The 18,768-nt window shown below is 59.7% G+C and overlaps 7 protein-coding genes across 7 annotated transcripts; 3 read left to right on the forward strand and 4 right to left on the reverse strand.

The window, feature by feature from the left end:
- Positions 1 to 131: 131 nt before the first annotated feature.
- Positions 132 to 1,186, reverse strand: GGS23DRAFT_554384 (uncharacterized protein). Its single transcript, XM_051515538.1, has one exon. The coding sequence runs from the start codon at positions 944 to 946 to the stop codon at positions 404 to 406; it is 543 nt and encodes a 180-aa protein (XP_051374577.1). The 5' UTR covers positions 947 to 1,186; the 3' UTR covers positions 132 to 403.
- Positions 1,187 to 1,322: 136 nt separating this feature from the next.
- Positions 1,323 to 3,438, forward strand: GGS23DRAFT_616989 (DNA polymerase ligase-domain-containing protein). The gene is made up of 2 exons (XM_051520823.1): positions 1,323 to 2,046; positions 2,150 to 3,438. The coding sequence occupies exons 1-2, from the start codon at positions 1,549 to 1,551 to the stop codon at positions 2,879 to 2,881; spliced, it is 1,230 nt and encodes a 409-aa protein (XP_051374578.1). The 5' UTR covers positions 1,323 to 1,548; the 3' UTR covers positions 2,882 to 3,438.
- GGS23DRAFT_554388 (uncharacterized protein) lies at positions 3,142 to 4,454 on the reverse strand. The gene is made up of 2 exons (XM_051515539.1): positions 3,859 to 4,454; positions 3,142 to 3,795 (listed from the first exon to the last, which is right to left on the reverse strand). Exons 1-2 carry the CDS (start codon positions 4,000 to 4,002, stop codon positions 3,568 to 3,570), a joined length of 372 nt encoding a protein of 123 aa, XP_051374579.1. The 5' UTR covers positions 4,003 to 4,454; the 3' UTR covers positions 3,142 to 3,567.
- Positions 4,455 to 4,891: 437 nt separating this feature from the next.
- On the forward strand, positions 4,892 to 5,938 carry GGS23DRAFT_594036 (RNase P subunit p30-domain-containing protein; the record flags this gene model as incomplete). Its single annotated transcript, XM_051518105.1, has 1 exon — positions 4,892 to 5,938. One exon carries the CDS (start codon positions 4,892 to 4,894, stop codon positions 5,936 to 5,938), a length of 1,047 nt encoding a protein of 348 aa, XP_051374580.1.
- A 382-nt stretch (positions 5,939 to 6,320) lies between these two features.
- On the reverse strand, positions 6,321 to 8,025 carry GGS23DRAFT_357635 (uncharacterized protein). The gene is made up of 3 exons (XM_051513212.1): positions 7,755 to 8,025; positions 7,439 to 7,686; positions 6,321 to 7,373 (listed from the first exon to the last, which is right to left on the reverse strand). The coding sequence occupies exons 1-3, from the start codon at positions 7,806 to 7,808 to the stop codon at positions 6,497 to 6,499; spliced, it is 1,179 nt and encodes a 392-aa protein (XP_051374581.1). The 5' UTR covers positions 7,809 to 8,025; the 3' UTR covers positions 6,321 to 6,496.
- A 1,523-nt stretch (positions 8,026 to 9,548) lies between these two features.
- GGS23DRAFT_357653 (HET-domain-containing protein) lies at positions 9,549 to 11,576 on the reverse strand. Its single transcript, XM_051513213.1, has one exon. The coding sequence runs from the start codon at positions 11,562 to 11,564 to the stop codon at positions 9,747 to 9,749; it is 1,818 nt and encodes a 605-aa protein (XP_051374582.1). The 5' UTR covers positions 11,565 to 11,576; the 3' UTR covers positions 9,549 to 9,746.
- Positions 11,577 to 12,699: 1,123 nt separating this feature from the next.
- On the forward strand, positions 12,700 to 16,928 carry GGS23DRAFT_357674 (uncharacterized protein). The gene is made up of 2 exons (XM_051513214.1): positions 12,700 to 16,087; positions 16,147 to 16,928. Exons 1-2 carry the CDS (start codon positions 12,942 to 12,944, stop codon positions 16,724 to 16,726), a joined length of 3,726 nt encoding a protein of 1,241 aa, XP_051374583.1. The 5' UTR covers positions 12,700 to 12,941; the 3' UTR covers positions 16,727 to 16,928.
- The last annotated feature ends 1,840 nt before the right edge of the window (positions 16,929 to 18,768 follow it).

An 18,768-nucleotide genomic window follows, 5' to 3' on the forward strand; every position in this document is an offset into this window, starting at 1 on the left:
CTCCTAAGACGTGTTAGTTAGTACCTAGACAGACCGTACTAAGTTGAGATGTTTAGTTGTTATACCTATAGCATCAGGGCGACGAGGTAGCAAAAAGTGGTTCCAGTTTATAGCCCCCCGCAACTGGTATAAATATTTTGTCATCTATGCGACACTCCCTCATTACCACACCTTCTCTCCTTTTCTTCACTCTCTGGGCGGCTCCGGCCAATCAGGAGCAGAAGGCTCGGATTCAGCCAACCAGGACTCCGATCCTGAGAGGTCCCCAAAACACCAAGAAAGCATCACGAGTCCCTCGTTCCCTCCTCACCCTGGGTTCGCTCCCCCGCGGCCTGACCCTCGACTCGGTCCCGTGCTCCGCTCGGTCCCGCGCCTCGGTGCGGTTAAACGTCCACGGCGCCGGCTAAGAATCCATCTTGGTTACGGCGGCGGTTGACGCACCCCGAGGTCCTCGACGACCCGGTCGATACTCTCTTGGGCTCCTCTCTCCTGCCACGCTGGGAAGGCAGGAAGAGCACAAAGGCAACACCACCCCATTCCGCCCAGCCGGGGTCGCTCCCCCAGACGAATAAGGTGGTCTCCCGGTCTCGGTCAAGAGACCGGCAAACATCATCGACAAGCTTCCATCGGCTTCCATGCCCCGCCTTGGGGTCGCGCCCCATTGGCTCGACCGATGCGCTCTCCGGTCTCGGCCGACGAGATCGGAACCTGAGCAAGGATACCAACGCCTAGGGTGTTGGACACAGGCGCTCACGGTCCCGGCCCTACCGCTAATAGGGCCAACCGGCAGGCGGAGAGGGGGTTTTACTGTTGCCTTCGATCGGTGTAACTTTCCTCCGGTTCCCGCCGCCGCCTCCTGGGGGAGGTAAAACACCCACAACAACACCACCCGCGACGAGCGTCGCCGAGGGTGCATCCACGGATGTTCGGACGCTCGAGAACACATTAGTCTAGCCGTCGTCGCTGACCCGTCTCATAGGCGTCTGTGCCTAGTAGGGGACGACTACGGGGGGGAATACGGGGGAAGCTAGGGGATTCTGGCGCGATACCGGGGAAGTCTAGCCGTGGGGGGGGCCGACTGAACGGACGAATAGCCGACCGCCTGCATTTTCCTGTACCTAGTTGTCGCTGTCGTAACCAGTAGCACGCGCCGTGACGTTAAATACACACACTCTCTCTCACTACCCCCTGGGTATCTCAGGTCTTTGTGGCGGTAGCACAACCCTCAACGAAGTATACTTAGTTCAAGCCGCACCCCGATCTATGCCACCAGCTTCTTTTACCCCACCAAACAAACAGAACCGCCATCCTCTCTAGCCTAACCGAGTTGCCCTTCTCCAGTCCCCAGCGCCGCTGCGTAAGGTAAGGAAGCAGGCAGCCGGTTAAGTCATACCAGATTGTAGCAGGAGGAAGATCGGACACCACCAGGTTGCCAACCCCTAGCCACACCGACAGGGACCGCCGGTCACCATACCCACTATCAAGACCTGCAGCAGCGCCGGCTTGCAGCCTGAGGCGCATCGGCGCCGCCCTCTCTACGCAACCGACATGGCTGCGAAGCGCAGGGCCAGCCCCGAGCTCGTCCCCAATCCCTTCATCAAGAAGCGGAACCTAGAGTGGAGCATCGCGCCCTCGGGGCCGGCGCGCGACACCGACGACGAGGCCGACAGCGGCGACGGCAGCAGCAGCAGCTCCCCCGGGTCGCGCGCCGCGGCGGGCCCCGCACCGGCGGAGAACCGCGGGGCGGAGGAGGAGGAGCCAGACGCCTCGCGCGCGGCGGAGCTCCTCGGGCGGCTGGGCGGGGCGGCGCCGGCGCCCTTCGCCGGGGGCGCGGCGCTGTGGCGCGCGAGCTGGGGCGCGGCGGGCGGCGCGCACTTCGTCGTGCACCAGCACGACCACCCGGTCGCCGGGCCGCACTACGACCTGCGGCTGCAGATCAACGGGCGCAGCAGCGCGTCGTGGGCCGTCGCGTACGGGCTGCCCGGCGACGCCAACAGCCGGCGGCCGAATCGGGCCGCGATCGAGACGCGGGTCCATTGCCTGACGGTGCGTTTTTTCTTTCCTCTTTCCCCCCTTCTTTTTTCCGGCTCTTCTCCCCCCTCCCCCGGGGAAATCCCACGTCTAACCCGCCCCGCCCCCGCCGCCGCAGAACCACCTCGCGGAAACGGCCTCCCGCGCCGCGGGCTCCCTGCTCATCTGGGACACGGGGACGTACGCGGTGCTTCCGCCGCCGCGGGCCCCCTCCTCCTCTTCTTCCTCCTCCTGCTCCTCGTCGCCAGCACAGGCCGACGCCCCCCGCCCCACCGAGCAGGAGAACCTCGCCCGCGCGTTCCGCGCCCGCCGCATCCGCCTGCAGCTCCGCGGCGCGCGGCTGCCGCGCCCCTACGTGCTCAGCCTGCGGCTTGCGCCGGGCAGCGACGCGGCGGCGCCGGACCGCGGAAGACAGCGCAGGCGCAGGCGCCCGGGCGCGCGGCCGCCTGCGCCTGCGCCTGCGCCCTCGACCTCGGACTCGGACTCGGGGGCTAGCGACGGTGACGCCGAGGTCCGGCGCACGAACGTGTACCCCGGCGCGGCGAACACGATCGGCAGCGTGCACGGCCGGCGGTGGCTGCTGTCGCTGGACTGCGCAGGGAGCGGGTTCGTGCGGGCGCGGCGGGGCGGGCGCGCGGTGTGGGAGAGAGCCGGCGACGGCGACGGCGATGACGGCGGCGGCAACGACGGAGAGGGCGCGGGCGCCGGCCGCCTAACCTTCCCCTTCCGTCTGCGCGGCGTCGAGGTTGAGCGCAGCGTCGTGACGGGCCGGCTGGCCGCCGACGTGCTCCGCGACGAGGGCGTCGTCGGGTACGTCGGGCGCCGCGGGTGGCGGCCCGTGCTAGATTGACGGAACGAGAGGACGGCCGAGGGCCGGGGTGTTCGGCTGCGAGGAGCGTGGTCCCGCCGCCTCGGTGGGACCTTCTCACACTAGGTATGGCCTGACACTACGGACGTGTTCACGAGCGGCCACGTCGCGACCGCAGCTTCGTAGAATACTCCCCTAGGAGAGGAGGAGGAGCCAATTCACGGAAAGGCGGCAATGGCAAAACTACGCGCGCAGGTATGCGCCGCGATAGCAGAGATACAATCCCGTAGGCAGCCTAAAGACTCTTCCATTCCCATATGTATATGTATATCGGCGACTCCTGCAGAAGCACGCGTAAAGCACCAACACTTGGAGGGACCATCGCCCTCGTACATACCCCGAACTCCAAACTTATAAACATAAGCGCGGGAAAGAACCCCGTTTCTACGGCTCATCCCGCCAGCTTTCATCTTGGTCACATCTAAACACCTCTCGAACGAGAGCGAGAGCGAATATCCATCCTATCGACAGGCCGTCGTAATTCATTGAACGCCGGCCGTGATGCAAGCAACCCCGCTACCCCCCTCTTTTTTTTTCTTTTGCTCCTTGCCATCTCATTATTTTGCCCGTCCGCTGTCGTAATCACCTCTTGTCACCCCCATCAACTCCGTTCCCACCCCCAACCAACCGATCCTACATACAGCTCGGGCCGACCTCTCCGTGTCTGTCTAGCCGTATCTCATGGGCGCCTGGCCGCCGGGCGGCCCCTGGCCCCATCCCGGGGGCGGCACGCCGGGCTTCGGAGGGCCGGGGGGCTGGTTCTGCATTGGGATTCCGGCGGGGGCGGCGCCGCGCCTCATGGCGTGGACGTCGGGTCGGTGCTCGAGGGGCTGGGCGAAGTTGCAGATGCTGCAGACGACGTCTTCGTAGCCGTGGAAGGAGAGCGGGACGACGGGCTGGTCGCAGCCGCGGTTAGCGCGAGGCGGACGGGCAGAGGAGAGAGGAGGAGAGGTACTCACGATAAAGCAGAAGGTGAACCAGGGATTGCTCTTCACGGCGTGCCCGGCATAGTTGCCGCAGTTGTGGCACTGGCAGGTGAGGCCCTCGTAGCCCTCGACTTCCTTGCGGAAGGTGTGCTCGCCGCAGGTGAAGATGAGACACATCGTAGTAGTAGTAGCAGGCGGGCGATTCGACTGGACTGGGCTCGTGCGGCGACGACTCTAGCGCTTTGGTACCGTGTCGTGGGTGGGCGAATCTGCGCTGGTTGGGAGCGGCCGAGCGAAGGCGTAGATGGCGTCGGCTACCGAGCGCAGGTATCTCTCCTCTCTCTTACACAATCCAGACGGAGTTATAGCGGTCTAGTTCGGGCGTGGGATATAAAGGAGCGTGCGATGCGAGAGGGAGAAGGATAAAGGAGAATATGGGAGGGGAGTGGCTGTCGGATCATGATGTTACGTAGAAGACTGGCTTGACTGCTCGTCGGGGAGAAAGGCAAATGGGATGGCTGCGTGTCACCTGGAGGCTGTGCCCATGCCAATGCCAGTATTGTCACTACGGCGTGCGCCCTGGTAGAAGAGGTACATGTGAAGTACATATATAGCACGCGTATCGTACATAGGTATGTTATATTTATCTTCAGGTACTCCATCAGGTACCCATCCAAGTACCGAGTCTGTAACAGCAGCCAAGCTGGGCCAAGCCTTGTCGGTGGGGTCGCAGCCTCCCCCTCCAGCCAGTAACGTGTCGGCCCCCCGACTCGCTCCACTATCGATAGCGGGTCATCGGCACCCGCCCTGCCTACGACTAGTATGTACCTACGTACCTCGCGTACGTTCCTCAACGCGATCACGTGCCACACGGCAACCTGAGGTCGAGAACGGCTGAGTGGGGTCATGGACCAGGAATCAGAAAACGCCATAATTCGCATTTCCACACCAGCTACCTACACCACCACCACTACTACCACCACCACCACCCCAAAGCCGAATCCAGGCCGCGTCGCATCTCGCCAGGCCCGGCGTCTTCTGCCGCGGCTAGCCGACGACTGCAGGCATGCTCTACGACCTCAACATCGCGTGGTCGCCCGGGACGCGGGCGGCCGAGCTGGAGCGCACGCTGCGCTTCAGCGCCGAGCTGGGGTACGACGTGGTAGCGCTGAACCACGCGGTGGACGCGCCGCTGGCGGCGAACCTGACGAACCCGCTGCCGCGCTTCCCGCCTGCCCCTGCCCCTCCCCTTCCTACCCCTTCCTCCTCCTCCGCCCCCCCGCCTCGCCCCCGCCTGCCAGCCGTCGTCCTGCACCGCATCACCGTCTCGTTCTCGGACCCGGCGCAGAACCCGCAGCTGGCGCGCGCCGCGCAGGCCTACGACCTGGTGGCGCTGCGGCCGCGCTCCGAGCGCGCCTTCCACGCCGTGTGCCTGGGCGCCGGCGCGCCCGACGCCGCGCTCATCTCGCTCGACCTCGCCGCGCGCCTGCCCTTCCGCCTGCGCCCCAAGCCGTGCATGGCCGCCGTCGCCCGCGGCCTGCGCTTCGAGGTCGCCTACGCGCCCGCCCTCGCCGCGTCCACGTCCGCCGACGCCGCCCGCGCCCGCGCCTGCTTCGCCGGCAACCTCGCCCAGCTCGTCCGCGCCACCCGCGGCCGCGGCCTGCTGCTCGCCAGCGAGGCCGCCGCCCCCGCCGCCCTCCGCGCCCCCGCCGACCTCGTCAACCTGCTCGCCGTCTGGGGTGGCCTGCCCCCCGACCGCGGCGCCGCCGCCCTCGGCCCCGTGCCCCGCGCCGTCGTCGCCAACGAGGCCCTGCGCCGCGCCGGCTTCCGCGGCGTCGTCGGCATCGTCGACGTCGCCGCGCCCCCGGGCGGGGACGCCCGCCGGCCCGCCGCTGAAGCTGGCGAAGCGGACGCCGACCCCGAAGCCGCCCGCAAGGGGAGGAAGAAGAAGAGGAAGAACAGCAGCGATCCGGCCGAGAGCGAAGGCGCCGCGGCCACGGGCGCCGGCGCGCAGACCGGCCCGCCCATAAGCAAGCGCCAGGCCAAGAGGCTGAAGGCGGCGATGAGGAAGGAAGGCGGCCGAGGCGCCGGAGACGGAGGACCCGTGAGTTAGAGAGAGATGCAAAGGGGCGAAAGGTGGAATAAGTCGTGAAATAGGGGCGAGAGCGTTAGGGGGGGCGGGTAAGAGGATGGGAAATCCATTAAAATTCGCATACTGGCGGCGTTTAGGCATGATTAGGTCGGCTCGTCCGAGAGAAGAAAAGAAAAAGGAGATACCCTCATAGTTACAACAACAAATGGCTTGCTCGCTTTCGGCCATGCAATCACAACACGTGTGCGCTAGAAGCTACCCGACCCAATCCGCATGCATGCGCAGTACCGCATTTCAATTTTCAATTCTCACCTCGCGACAACAGGCGGACGGAGAAAGAGGACGAAGCGAAGCGTATCATACATTCATGCTGTTTGGAATCCCGTCTGTTCTCGCGTTTCCCCCTTCCGCCTCCTCTTCCATATCCCAACTTGAGCCGAACCTGATTAACTTTATAATGACGGTAACCAACCACTCCACCTCGCAGATCGCAAGCAGCTAGCGTATGCAATCCCCTACCCGAATCCCATTCTGCCCTTGCTAGTAATCATGACGACGGCCTGCTCTCTATACCTCGTCTTATTGAGCGCGTCGTCCGAGACTTCCCAGGTTCAGGACGTTTGTAAGCGTGACGCCGCTAAGGTCGATCGAAGGGCCCTCGTTTACGCCGGCGAACGTCGTCGCTGTGATGGCAGGCAGAGGCACGTTCCCCACAGCATTATTGGCTCCTGTCGGGACGGTGGGCGTTTCGACGGGGAGTTGGAGGGAGGACTGCGCGGCGAGCGGCGTAGTTATGGCTTGCGTAGGCGAGGCAGCGGAAGGTGCGGTCGTACTAGGAGCTGCAGCAGTTTCTGTAGTTGACGTCGAGCCTTGGATAGGGAGAACAAGCGACGATTCGGCGGCGGCGGTACTGGTAGTCGAGGGGGTGGCTTCAACCGCAGAGCTTGTCTCTACTGGCGCCGACGATGTTAGGACGGCGGACGTATCAGCTAGCGCCGAGGTCGCAGCTTCTGATGCTGCCGGTGCCGACGTTTCTGCCACCGCTGTTGAAGACGAAGAGTCGACAGGTGCGACAGCGGAGGAAGACGTCGCCACGATGCTCTCGACCGAACTCGACGCTATCGCACTGGAACTGACCGGGGCGGAGGAAGACACCGCCGGAACTGACTCTACCGCTGAGGAAGCTGATGGCGTGGCCGCGGCTGACGATGTTCCTACAGGCGGCACTATGACGACCAAGGCTGAGGAAGCTGCTCGGGCAGCGGACGACGCGATGAGTGAGGCCTCGCCGGGGAGGACCGGAGTTCCTACCGGCGTCCCGCATGCAATCATCTGCATCATAGTTATCGTAGACACTTGGACGACAGTCGACGCCTGTATGACGGTAGAGACACTGGTGATGGTAGACACTTGAGTGATCGTCGAAGTGAGTGCTTTCTCCGTCACGGTCGATGGTCTATTTGCATCGTGTCAGCTCTGGTGTGTCGAAAGCACGACGAATAGTCGACGAAGAAGACCTACGCTCCGGTGGCGATAGCGCCAGCAGCCGTTTGGGTAACTGTGACGGTCCTGTTGAAGAATCCTCCGATGATTCCAGCCGATATCGTAACGGTCTGCCTCAACGTTTCCGTGACCACGCCGTCAGCCTGCTGTCCCTGCCGTTGTCCCTGGCGCTCCCCGCGGCTGTTCCCATCTCCATTTCCACGGGCGAGCAGCTGATCCAGCAGTCCTCTCTTCTCAGTTTGGTCATAATAATGGTAGGTGCTGGCCTGCAGAGTGGTTAATATAGTAAATACTTTCAGTACCGGATAGTGAAATCCAGCTCGGTAGCACGCACCTGAACGAGCGACAGGGAGCCGAGCACGAAAAGTAGGGACGCCGATACCTTCATCCTCGGGGATGTGAACTAGGTATAGGCGAACCTCTCAGATATCCTCACTCGGTTTGCAGCCGTGGCCGCGAAGCTACTTATCGACGACGACCCGAGTCTCGAACGTGCGCGAGCGAGCGAGCGAACGAATGTGAACAGACCAGCCGTTTTTCAGATTATACGGGATCAACCCGGGAAAGAAAAGAGGTAGTAGGAAAATGCTCGAGGCTTCCGTATAAGCCGTCGATATTATGAAAGAAAAGAATGCCGGCACCGGTTTGTCCCCCGAGCAACAAACATCAGACCAGGCGCATATGCACTTTAGAGAACAAGAAAAGGAACGACAGCGGACTCGAAACAAGCATTACGGGGAAACTAACAGGTGACGGCGCTTAGGAGAATGAGAAAGCCATCCAGAGAAACAGCAGTTCAGAAGGAGACGAAAATTGGCAAAGGATGGGGAAAGGCATGATAAGTGATGGAGCCATACACACCCACGCGCCCAGATGCATTCGAGAGCTTGTCGAGCCAAGGGGAATTGGTGTAATACTACATGGTAGTTCCGAAGCTGGTTTCGACTGGGGTTTTGCTAGTTTAGTCCTCCTCTCAGGCCTCGAGCGCAGTTCCACGACGGTAAATTTTATGCAAGCTGATGCAAGTCGAGGCTAGGCGAGTCCCCATTCCACGGCCGTGAGGGTGTGGGCATCAAATTTCACGCGCAGAAGCATTCGATGGGTCCGCAGGCCTGCTCGGGGAGGTTCTATCGCCAGCTCGGGAAGGGTGGCCGGGGCCGGGGTCTGGTGGCAGCAGGGGTTGAGACAGTGCCCTGACAAGGAGTTGTTTGAGCGCTAGGGGGTCAACGACGAGATGACCCCGACAACCTAACCAGCCGATAATCTAACAAAAGGGTCAATAAGTTGTATGTACACCACGACTCCTCAGTATATGGAGGAAGAGGCTGTCGATTTCGATATCGTGGTGGGATTTCCACGAGAATAGCGAGCACTATAATAAGTCTAACCGGCCAAGCTAAATCATAATACATATCAAGAGACGATTACCCTCCGCCAAAGGAATCATAACACGCGAGCGATCGGACTATCCAGAGCATCGCCATAAATCCAAACGCTTCTGCCTGTACTCCGTATGCTTGCGACAAAAATTCTTGGCATCCATTTGCGCCAATGGGCCACGTACCTATAGCATTCTAGTGCCTAAAGTGTACACGCAATCGTGGGTCGGTATTTTTTCTTCTTCTTCTTCACGGGCGCTTCGTCGTTAAAGTGCCAGCTTGGCGGACGTTTCACGAAGCACCAGCACGTAAAACGCCACCAGTCCGGTTAATTCTGGGCGGTTCGGCTCACGTATCGTCAACCGCCGCGTGGTCGAATGCTTCGGGCCCGATAAGATGGAGGAGGGAAATCCTCCCATGCAGCCACATGCATGTAAATCGCACGTCCTTCCCTACCGAGGCGTAGATAGGATCCGGACGAGGGGGATGCGGGAGTCAACGACCGTGGAGGCGCGGCATTTCGTATGCTCCCGTGGCGGATCTACGAAATAGGTCGCGCTAAGTGTGCCCCGTGCGCTCCGCCTGCGAGATCGAACGGCGTCCGGAGATGGTAATGGCGGCGGCGACGACGACGACGACGACGACGACGACGACGACGATAGTGGGTATTAGACGGTATCGAAATGAAAGCTCGACTTCAACGGAAGTGAATTAAATTCGCCACGGTTATCTGTGTAATTAAGTATTCTGCTGAACTCTCCTTCCTCATCAGCAGAGCTCTACGCTCCTTCCCACAAATTCTTGCGTGCGTCATTGTGCGTGTGTCGTCGTGTTAGTCATTTTCTACACATCTGCCGAGACAGGATTTGTATAGAGCAAGACAAAATACGTATAGAGAAAAAACACCATTTCGCTGTCCATCTCGATAGACAGGCAAGCAGAGGATCTTACACAATCCACATCCAGGCGCACTTGTCTTCGTGATACGCCTCCCCTTGCATTATGCCCTTTAGGAAACAGTCGCCCTGCAATGTCCACTGCGTCTCTCTCGCCCGCAGGATAAGAGGGACCTTCGCGCCCTGGACGACTACGATTTCGTCGCCAACCTCGGCGAGAGCAGATCCCAACCCTATGTATCCCCTCTCGGTCCGGAACACCCGCCGATCGGCCAGCGACGACAGATGTCTCCGGAAATTCAAGGTCATCCGGTCCGTCCGTCCACGGAACACTGCCGCATGAACCAAGCCAACAATCTTATCGACCAACCAATTCGGGAGAAATTCCGGCAAAAACGAAACCCATCGAGCTATGACTGCGTACCGCTCGAGAATGTCAAGTTGGCTGCGCAATGTCTCGACGCTCTCGTGTGACGACTCGGCCACTAGGGTTTGAATGAAGGCGTCGCGGATCGGTTCGCCGGACCTGTACAGTTCGGACTTGCGGAGTTCGGCAACGCGAGACCAGTCGTCTAAGACGAAGGCACATTTTGGAACGCGGACACCGTGGTAATTTGTGCGCGGGAGACGCTCTAGCATTAGAACCGTCCCTACAGAGGCGATTCGATCAACATCGTGGCCCCAGACGCCGAGCAAAGCCAGGTCGGTGTCGCCGAGCCTGATTTGTGGTCGCGAGGGTCCGCTCGCAGCAAACGCGAGCTCACTGATATCGGAGTAGTTGACCAGGCCCAACGGCGCGGTGAGCCTCGTGTTGCTCCAATCGGGTGCCCAAGATGGCAAGCCGCTAGGACACGTGCCCAAGAAGCGGCGGGGAACCGAAAGCAAGTTGAGGTCTTCTGAATCCTTCAGGATCTTTCTTGCCACCGCGACATACAATTCAGCAGTGCTAACGTTGTAGTCCGGCCGCAGTGTCCCAGCTTCGGAGTTTTCACTTTCGGCTAAAGCACTCAGACCGAAAATTTTGTCTCGCGCGTCGGTAGCGTTGAGGATTCGGTACCGGAAGAGAACGCTGAGGAGGTCCCGCCCGATATTCCGCTCCCGGCGAGCTCTCTCCAAGATGAAGACGTAAGCGTTGCGCTCGTGGTCAGACAGCCAAAGGTTGAGGTGGTCCTGCACCGTGATGGCAACCACGAGGTCATCCCAACTAATAGACGAATCCCCACAGTGCGCCGTCGCCTCGGTGGCCAGCGCAAGCTCTTGGACAACCCAGACTCTCGTGAACCAAAGCCTCCGGATGATCGTGGCGAAAGCCGACAGTCGGGGGAACTCTAGAGGGTCCCTAAATCGCCCAAAAAGCCTCCGCACGTTCTCGTCGTCGAAGTTCAGCGTTTCGAGCGTGCCGCCGCATTCTTCAAATTGAAGGTGCGCTCGGGCGAGGTCTTTAGCGACGGCGACGCCTTTGTCGCTATCCTCTCTCTCTTCGCCGAGCCATATGAAAACTTCCCTAGCCCCCTTATAAATATCTTTCATGCGGAGAACTTGGTTCTCTCGCTCGTCAGTATCGTTCTGATTAATACATATAGCGTCTGCCCACAATCTTTTCCTTGCGGACGTCGAGCGGAGATGCCGTAAAGCTGCTGCGAGCCCGGTTGTGATGGTCAAGGCTTTACCGTTGCATATAATCTCGGTACTATCGAGAGGATCCCCCCAAACATAAGAGACGGCATCGTAGACAGGCGGTGCGGCTATATCCCCGTGTTCCAGAAGGCATTCTAACGGCTGCTCCTTCAAGCCAGGGAGTAGGGTGAATGTTCGAAATTCTTTGCCATCAGACTCCATGTCGAAAGGCACGTAGCAGTAATTACCCATTCCCGCGAGAACAACATCTATTTAGCACGACACAAAATAATCTTTCCCGTACTGCTAAGCCATCTCTAAGGGAAGCGCCGAAGGAGAGAGGGGGGCGAGATATATGGGATGAAGTGACTCTACTGGTTCCCGCGCAAGTCCAGAGGTTTTGTTGAAAGACGTTGCATCCCTTGGTAGCCGACCGAGACGAAGCCTCGCCGTTTATATAGCCTGCTTACCTGCTTACCTACCTACCTAGGAGAGAGGACAACGCGATACCTCGCGCAAAGCTACGCGTAGGACCCGTACCACGGCGCTGGTAGCGAGCTAGTTCTCCGCTGCGGTGATGATGGCTAGACTACGGGAAGTACGTAGCCGATGGCACAAATTACTGGCATTTCTAGTTCAGTTGTCAATTAGAAAAAAGCGAGCGCCTGTACGATCTGATCGTGGTGGCGGGTTGTTAACCTAGGCTGGAGATAGCAGGTTGTTAAGAACGGGGACCGAATTTGACAGGAGAAATGAGGAATCCCCAATATAGGCACCCAAGGTAATACCTTAGGTAGTTGGGAAAGCTCTACGATATGCTGCCCGACGCTCGTACAGGTACCTATTATCTACGTAGACCCGGAGATCGCCCGTTCCTGCCTGACGTACGACTGTATATTTCTGCGGAATTCGAAGATCGAAGATGGGTAACTGAGTGAGGGAGAGCGGATAGGGTCGGGTCTTGGATGATCGACGCTGACGCCCTTCGGACACTGGCATTTCTATATTGCCAGTTCTCCGTATACTCGGAGATGAAGTGAGAGGGCAGCATAAACCTTCTCTTTGTCCGAAGCAGCGGAAATAATGAGTAGCAGGGGTTTTCATTGGTGAAGACACAGCAGGCCTGCTTGGTGCTTCAATTGATGTATATGTCTGCATACCTAGGTAGCTGGGTAGTGTCTATGCAGGTACCGGGTAGGGATACATATAAGCAGAATGGCAATGTTGTATCTGCCTCAGGCAATTAAAGGAGACGAATTGGGAAGGCGCCACGTGATTGTTGATGGGCCAACAAGTGGGACCAGGACGTCAAAGAAGGAAGGAGCTATGACCAGGTAAATAAGAAAACATGAAAAATAAGACACCGCGCCGCACTTGCATTTCGGAACTGACCGTGTTCAATCCTGCACACCATCAATTATCCTCTGCTTCTCTCTCTCCCTCTCTCCCCTTCCCACCTCAACCACCACCTCCTCCACGACGATTGAACATCCCCCCGGCGACACCACCCAGCATTGCTACGTGCATGTTGGTTGATGTCGAATGAACCTGTTCAATTTCCTGCAGAGGTAACCACCTTATACCTTTATCCGTTTCTCCTCATCCCGTACTCCTTTTTGCTCGTGAACAATGGAAGCTGCCAGCCCACCCAAGCGCATGACGCGTGCTCGCGCCGCTGCAAAGGATGCTGCTACCACCACGTCCAAGCCGGCCGCGTCCAAGCCTATCGTGTCCAAGCCGGTTGCCTCCAAGCCGGCCTCGACTAGGCCGCCGTCTGCTGCAGCTGGCAGAGCTGGTGCCACCACACCCACACCCACACCTACTCCTGCTGTTACTACCACACGTGCCACCAAGCGCAAGACGCGATCCGACGAGACGGAAGACGAGGACGGCGCCCAGACGGATTCTGAACAGAAGGGCACCATGAACAAGCCTGCAAAGACCCGAGGCCGCCCGAGGAAGATTGCCGCGTCCGAACCCCGCCCGGAGCCAGACATCACTATGGAGGATGCGTCAACTACTACAGCTAGGTCTACGCGTGGCAAGGCCAGGAAGACTGCCACCACTACGACAGCCACCACAACTGCCCCAAAGCAGGAGCCGGCCAAGGCCACGCGGTTACGTGCACGAAAGGCTGAGGAGAACAAGGCAGACATCACCACGGCTGAACCAGTTAAAAAGGTGACACGCACTCGGGGTCCGGCAGTCGCAAAAGCTACCACTGGTGTCGCCACCTCTACTGTCTCCACCGAACCAACCCCAGGTTTGAAGTCGGCTGTCTCTAGACCTGCATCAAGACTCGGCGGCATCACCAAGAAGACGGTGAGCTTCCAAGAGCCCGAGAAGGAGAACATGCTGCCTGCCGCCATCATCAAGGGCAAGGCTAAGACGGCCACTGAGCCTGCCACCGGAATGCGAGCGAAGCCTGTTCGCAAGCCAGCTGCTGGCGGCCGAGCTACGAGGGCTAGCACGCGATCCACGCCGGCTGCCGAGACTAGAGAGAAGTCCCCGCTGAGCCCTAAGAAAGATGTTCAGAATCGGGCGCTATCCAAGGATTCCGGTTCCGACGACGAGCTCGCAACGTTAGAGAAGACCCCTCTAAAGCCGTTGATGAAGAGCCCTGTGAAGCCGCGCGCCCATGCTAGAAACCCCGAGCCTCAGCCGCCCGCCCAGGACGAGGACGAGGATGAGGATGAAGACGCGCAGGAGGCGCCTGAGCCAGCAAACTCGTCCGTATTTGGTAGTCCGGCTCGCCGGCCTCCGCCGTCTCCCTGGAAGGATGCGATGAAGTCGCCCGCGAAAAAGGTGGACGTGATCCCGTCGTTAATCTTCGCCTCCAAGGCCGACCATGAGCATGCAGCAGAATCGCTATCCAGTAATCCTATTCTCCAATCCCCTGCTAAACGCCCTCACTTTCCGATCGCGCTCCAGCCTCTTTCACAAGGACCGAACGACTTAGGACGCTCCCCGATGAAGATGTCTCTCTTTCAATCTCCAGCCAAGCGTCCCACATCTCCGTTCAAGCTGTCGGAACCTGCTGCACAGCCCCCGGAAGAGAGAGGCAAGAGGCTATTTGCGCCCAAGACATCTCCGGTGCCAGAAGAGGCGCCGGCTGAAGAGCAGCAACTGCCTGAAGACCATGATGATAACACCGAGCATGAAGTCGCGCCCGACCAGCAGCCTGAGGAAGGCGAGGGCGAGCTCGAGTCCCCGGCCCAGCTCGATTTCCCCGGCCGCCTGTCTGCCGTGCTCCCCCGACATGCGGATCCGGCTCTTCGAGACGACTCGCCTCCGGCCAAGGCTGTGGAGAGTCAAGAGGCAGAGCCTACCTCGCAACAGTCGACCGAGGCTGAGAAGGAGCCTGAAGTGGCTGATGCCGAAAGTAACCAGTCGCCTAGCGAGGTTATGAATATCGACGGTGCCGAGGCAAAGATAGAGGAGGCTGCTAATCCAGCTCCTACGGCGCCTCCGGACTCCCCGCCCAAACAGGCTGTCGACCCGGCCTTTGGACTGCGGGCTAAAGACTTGGAGGATAACTATCTCTCCGACTCAGAAGACGAGCTTGCGTCCAGCGGCAAGACTTTGTCCAGATTCCAAGATAACTCAACCCTGACCCTCGGCGTCCCGTCCACACCGACGCCTAGCGGCATCAGGACCCCCCGCAATGGAATGCCTTCTAGTGCCGCGAAAGCGGCCAGTCGAGCCATCCGATCCATTTCCAAAGGACCTAGGTTGGGTTTCACCCCGCTCGCCCATCAATTGAGTGAGTGGAAGGCCTCAAGCCCTCAGAAGCAGGCCGGTGCAGCACCTGGGTCTCCCGATTCCGACCGATTTTCCCTCGTGAGCGACAACGAGTCCGTGCAGGCTGGCTCTACGCCGTCCAAGGGCTTCTTCGACGAAGAGATGAGGATTCGTGCCGAAATGGAGAACCAAGCGGCTATCGAGGCCGCCCTGGAGGCCGATATCGCTGCCCAGTATGACGAGGTTGACCTTGACATGATGCCTATCACCTCGGAGGATGTCGAGCTGGCCGCGGAGGCGAATGAGATGTCTCTCGTGGAGGCTCCTCAGCCCGACGACCACGCTCATGATGACGCCGTGTCGGACGCTAGTCAGGAATACGGCGACGAGAATTCGGTGCCCATCGATCCCGCTCTGCTGAATTCCCATGGCGGTGCGCGTCACGCCGACCCGGCAACCCCTGTCCGACCCACGGCTGCTTCTGGGCCCTTTCACACCGTCTCTAAAGTCCCTTTGAAGCCCGCGGACGACTCTACCCCGAGGATTCCGAAGAGACGTAGCATGAGCGCGTCGAAGCTTCCCGCTCAGCGGCCAGCCGGCCACCTCCGGAGCGCAACCGTCATTTCGTACTCGCCCGAGGGCGCGTCGAAGATGGACATCGACGATGTTGACGCCGTCGAGCACCCCCCCGTTACGCCTTCTAAAGGCGATATCTGGTCCTCGATGGGTACCCCCGCCCGCACCCCTCGCCGAGACCTCAACACCGCCCTGCTACGAGGCGTAGTCGCCTTTGTTGACGTGCACACCAGCGATGGCGCCGATGCTAGCAGCGTTTTTGTCGAGCTTCTCACGCAGATGGGTGCTCGCTGCGTCAAGAGTTGGCCTTGGAACCCTACCAGCCCTACTGGCGAGGCGTCGACCTCCAAGGTGGGAATTACCCACGTTGTCTACAAAGATGGAGGCAAGCGAACCCTGGAGAAGGTCAGGGAGAGCGGCGGCGTCGTACAATGCGTCGGCGTCAGCTGGGTCTTGGAGTAAGTTCACGAATACTGATGCGTATCATGGCTACTGTAGTACTAATGCGGTTGTACAGCTGCGAGCGCGAGAACGAGTGGCTAGATGAGGCTCCGTATTACATCGACACTTCCCTCGTCCCACGTGGTGGACGGAACCGTCGCAAGAGTATGGAGCCCAAGGCCCTTGCCAATCTCAACGGCACTTTGGTCACCCCGGTGAAGAACACCGGGGGCTCTGCCCGAGAGTGCCAGACCGTCCCGAATAACCACGCCAGCCGCCGGGACAGCACCGTCTGGATGCGCACGCCCTGCGGCCACGACGACGACGACGAGCTCGACGAGCACGACTGGGACAAGGAGCTCAGCATGCTGACGCCCGTGCCGAAGACGCCGGCGCCGGAAGCGGTCGCGAGGTACGCGATGGACGTGACCCCGGACTCGCCCATGGCGGGAGACGACTACAAGGACTCGCCGGAGAGGGACCAGCTGCTCATGCGGACCTGCCCGCCCAAGAAGAGCGTGTACGCGGACCTCGGCCAGGGAGTGCTGCAACGTGAGAAGGACCAGGGCATCTTGATGCGCCTGATGGCCGCGCGGCGAAAGAGCCTGCAGTTCGCGCCTAAGATCGCGAGCCCACTCTCCAAGGCGTGGAACTAGAGCCACACTCTTCATTGACGTTTTTGACGGCATAGACACGGGAGTTTTTTACGGGGGGGAGGGAAAGGGAATGATTCAAGGCACAGGGGCGTACCAAGATCTGCGTTTGTCTTTTTTCTCACGAGGAGTTGTCGTTCGTTACGAGTGAAAAAGAGGGGGCTTAACAGTAGAGAGGGAGACCTAGCATGCCGGACTCAGGGAGAGACCAGTACCGGCAGCATCGGCGTTGTGCATGCCTGGCTGTTGTTGTTACAAGTACGAGTTCTGTGCGGGTTTGTCCGAGTTGTTGCCCCGTGATCCCTCTCCAGATTGATTGACGAAAGGCGACGACGGGCCTTGCTACACGTGTACCTATTTCTCGCCATGCTCCGCGTTGCATGGCTGTGCTTGCTTGGTCTGGTCGGTCATCGGTCATCCTGACCGTCACGATCCACCGGACCTTTGAGTGTCGATAAGGTCACCGCTATGCCGGTAGTTGTTAATACAGCATCGTACAGATGAACTATGCGGTTGGTGTTGCTTGGTGGTAGCAGTGCTTCAATTTGCGGGTGTGCGTGTGCTCTTATCGTCGCCGGGATGAATGGCGAGGAGGGAGATGATATGTGACAGACTCGGTGGCACGAGCCTAGGCCGCAGCAGTTCGCGGAGCGTAGCATGCACGGGACCGCCGACGCTCTCCATGCTTGTCTCCACCTTTGCAAATCGACATGTGCAGCATACGCACCACGACATCTCGCTCGCATCTGGCTTCCCGTACTCTCGCTTGGCCGGCCGGCGTTTGCCCGTCGACAAAGCCACAGCAAGCAGCTTCTAGCTGAGCCCAGGCAAGGGAGTAGGCAGATGGTAGATAAATAAATAGGCTGGAGGCGGTTGACGAGCGCTTGGAGCGCCACACAGCAGAGGAACACGAGCAGCGAGTGGTGGCAGCAGGCCGCTGAACATCCTGGCGAACATCCTGCTGAGCAACACCAACAGCAGCTTATTCAGATCACATGGCTTCGCGCCGCCGGCCGCAGTTGGAACCATGCGGATGGCGAGTTGCAATCGCATTCTCAACGAGATGAGATTACTACCTAACCTAACCTTGGGTACCTCTCCTCGACGCAAGTCAACGCAACCTACCTATCTGAGTAGCCTTCTGGCCCTGCATTGCACCTGTTCATTGGATCGCAGGGCGATGTGTCTCGCGTCGCGAAGATACTCGGGCCTGCGTGTACCGGGCCAGGGCTAGGGCAGCGACAAAGCTTAGACGAGACCGGGGGTTCCGTCGGTGCGGGGCCGGGTGAGGGGTAAGGCGGCGGGCCAATCAGCAGCGGGAAAATGGGGGGGGGGAGACCGCGAGCAGATAACTAGGTAGAGACGAGCTCGCGCTGCTCCTGGAGTAGCACGCCGACGCGGTACATCGCGGGCGTGTACCACGGTACTACGAGATGCCACACCTCCCTCCTAGAGAGGTACCTAACCTAATGCAGGCACGCAGGCACCTTCATGTTAGCTGGAGTAGGCGAGTTGACATATATCTATGTGTTGTTAAGTACCTTAAAACCCAACGGTAGGTGCTAAGAGGTACCTAAGGTAGGTTAGGTACCTTTAAGGCACTTAAATAACAGCGCTGTTATGAGGTTAGGAGGGTGCCTACTAGGCACCTTGGGAGGTACCCTGCCCATTGTCGGGTACCTCAGGAAGGCGGACAGGTACATTAGGAGGTAGGTACATACCTGTGATGGGGTAGGGGAAGTACCTAAGGTAGCGGCAGCACCAAGGGCGATAATACCACGCAGGAAGGACGCGGCGTCGATCACCTCTTCGCTCCCTGGTCTTTGCATGATCAGGAGGCTGGCCGACGTTGGCCGTGTGACCTCGACAGTTCGCTGACACGGCTCCGTTGCTACTTGTCACCTTTCGCCCATTTCCAATCCATCCCCCCTCCGCACCGCAAGCTCCCCCTCGTCTTCGCGCGCCCTCAATTGTTGGTCATGGAAAACAAGCGTCTCCCGCTATCGCGTCCGACACCGGACATCTCTCGTCTCTGCCTACGCCTA

The sequence above is a fragment of the Durotheca rogersii genome (genome assembly GCF_024521655.1).
Source record: "Durotheca rogersii strain YMJ 92031201 chromosome Unknown GGS23scaffold_4, whole genome shotgun sequence".
In the NCBI taxonomy this organism is placed as follows: Eukaryota; Fungi; Ascomycota; class Sordariomycetes; order Xylariales; family Xylariaceae; genus Durotheca; species Durotheca rogersii.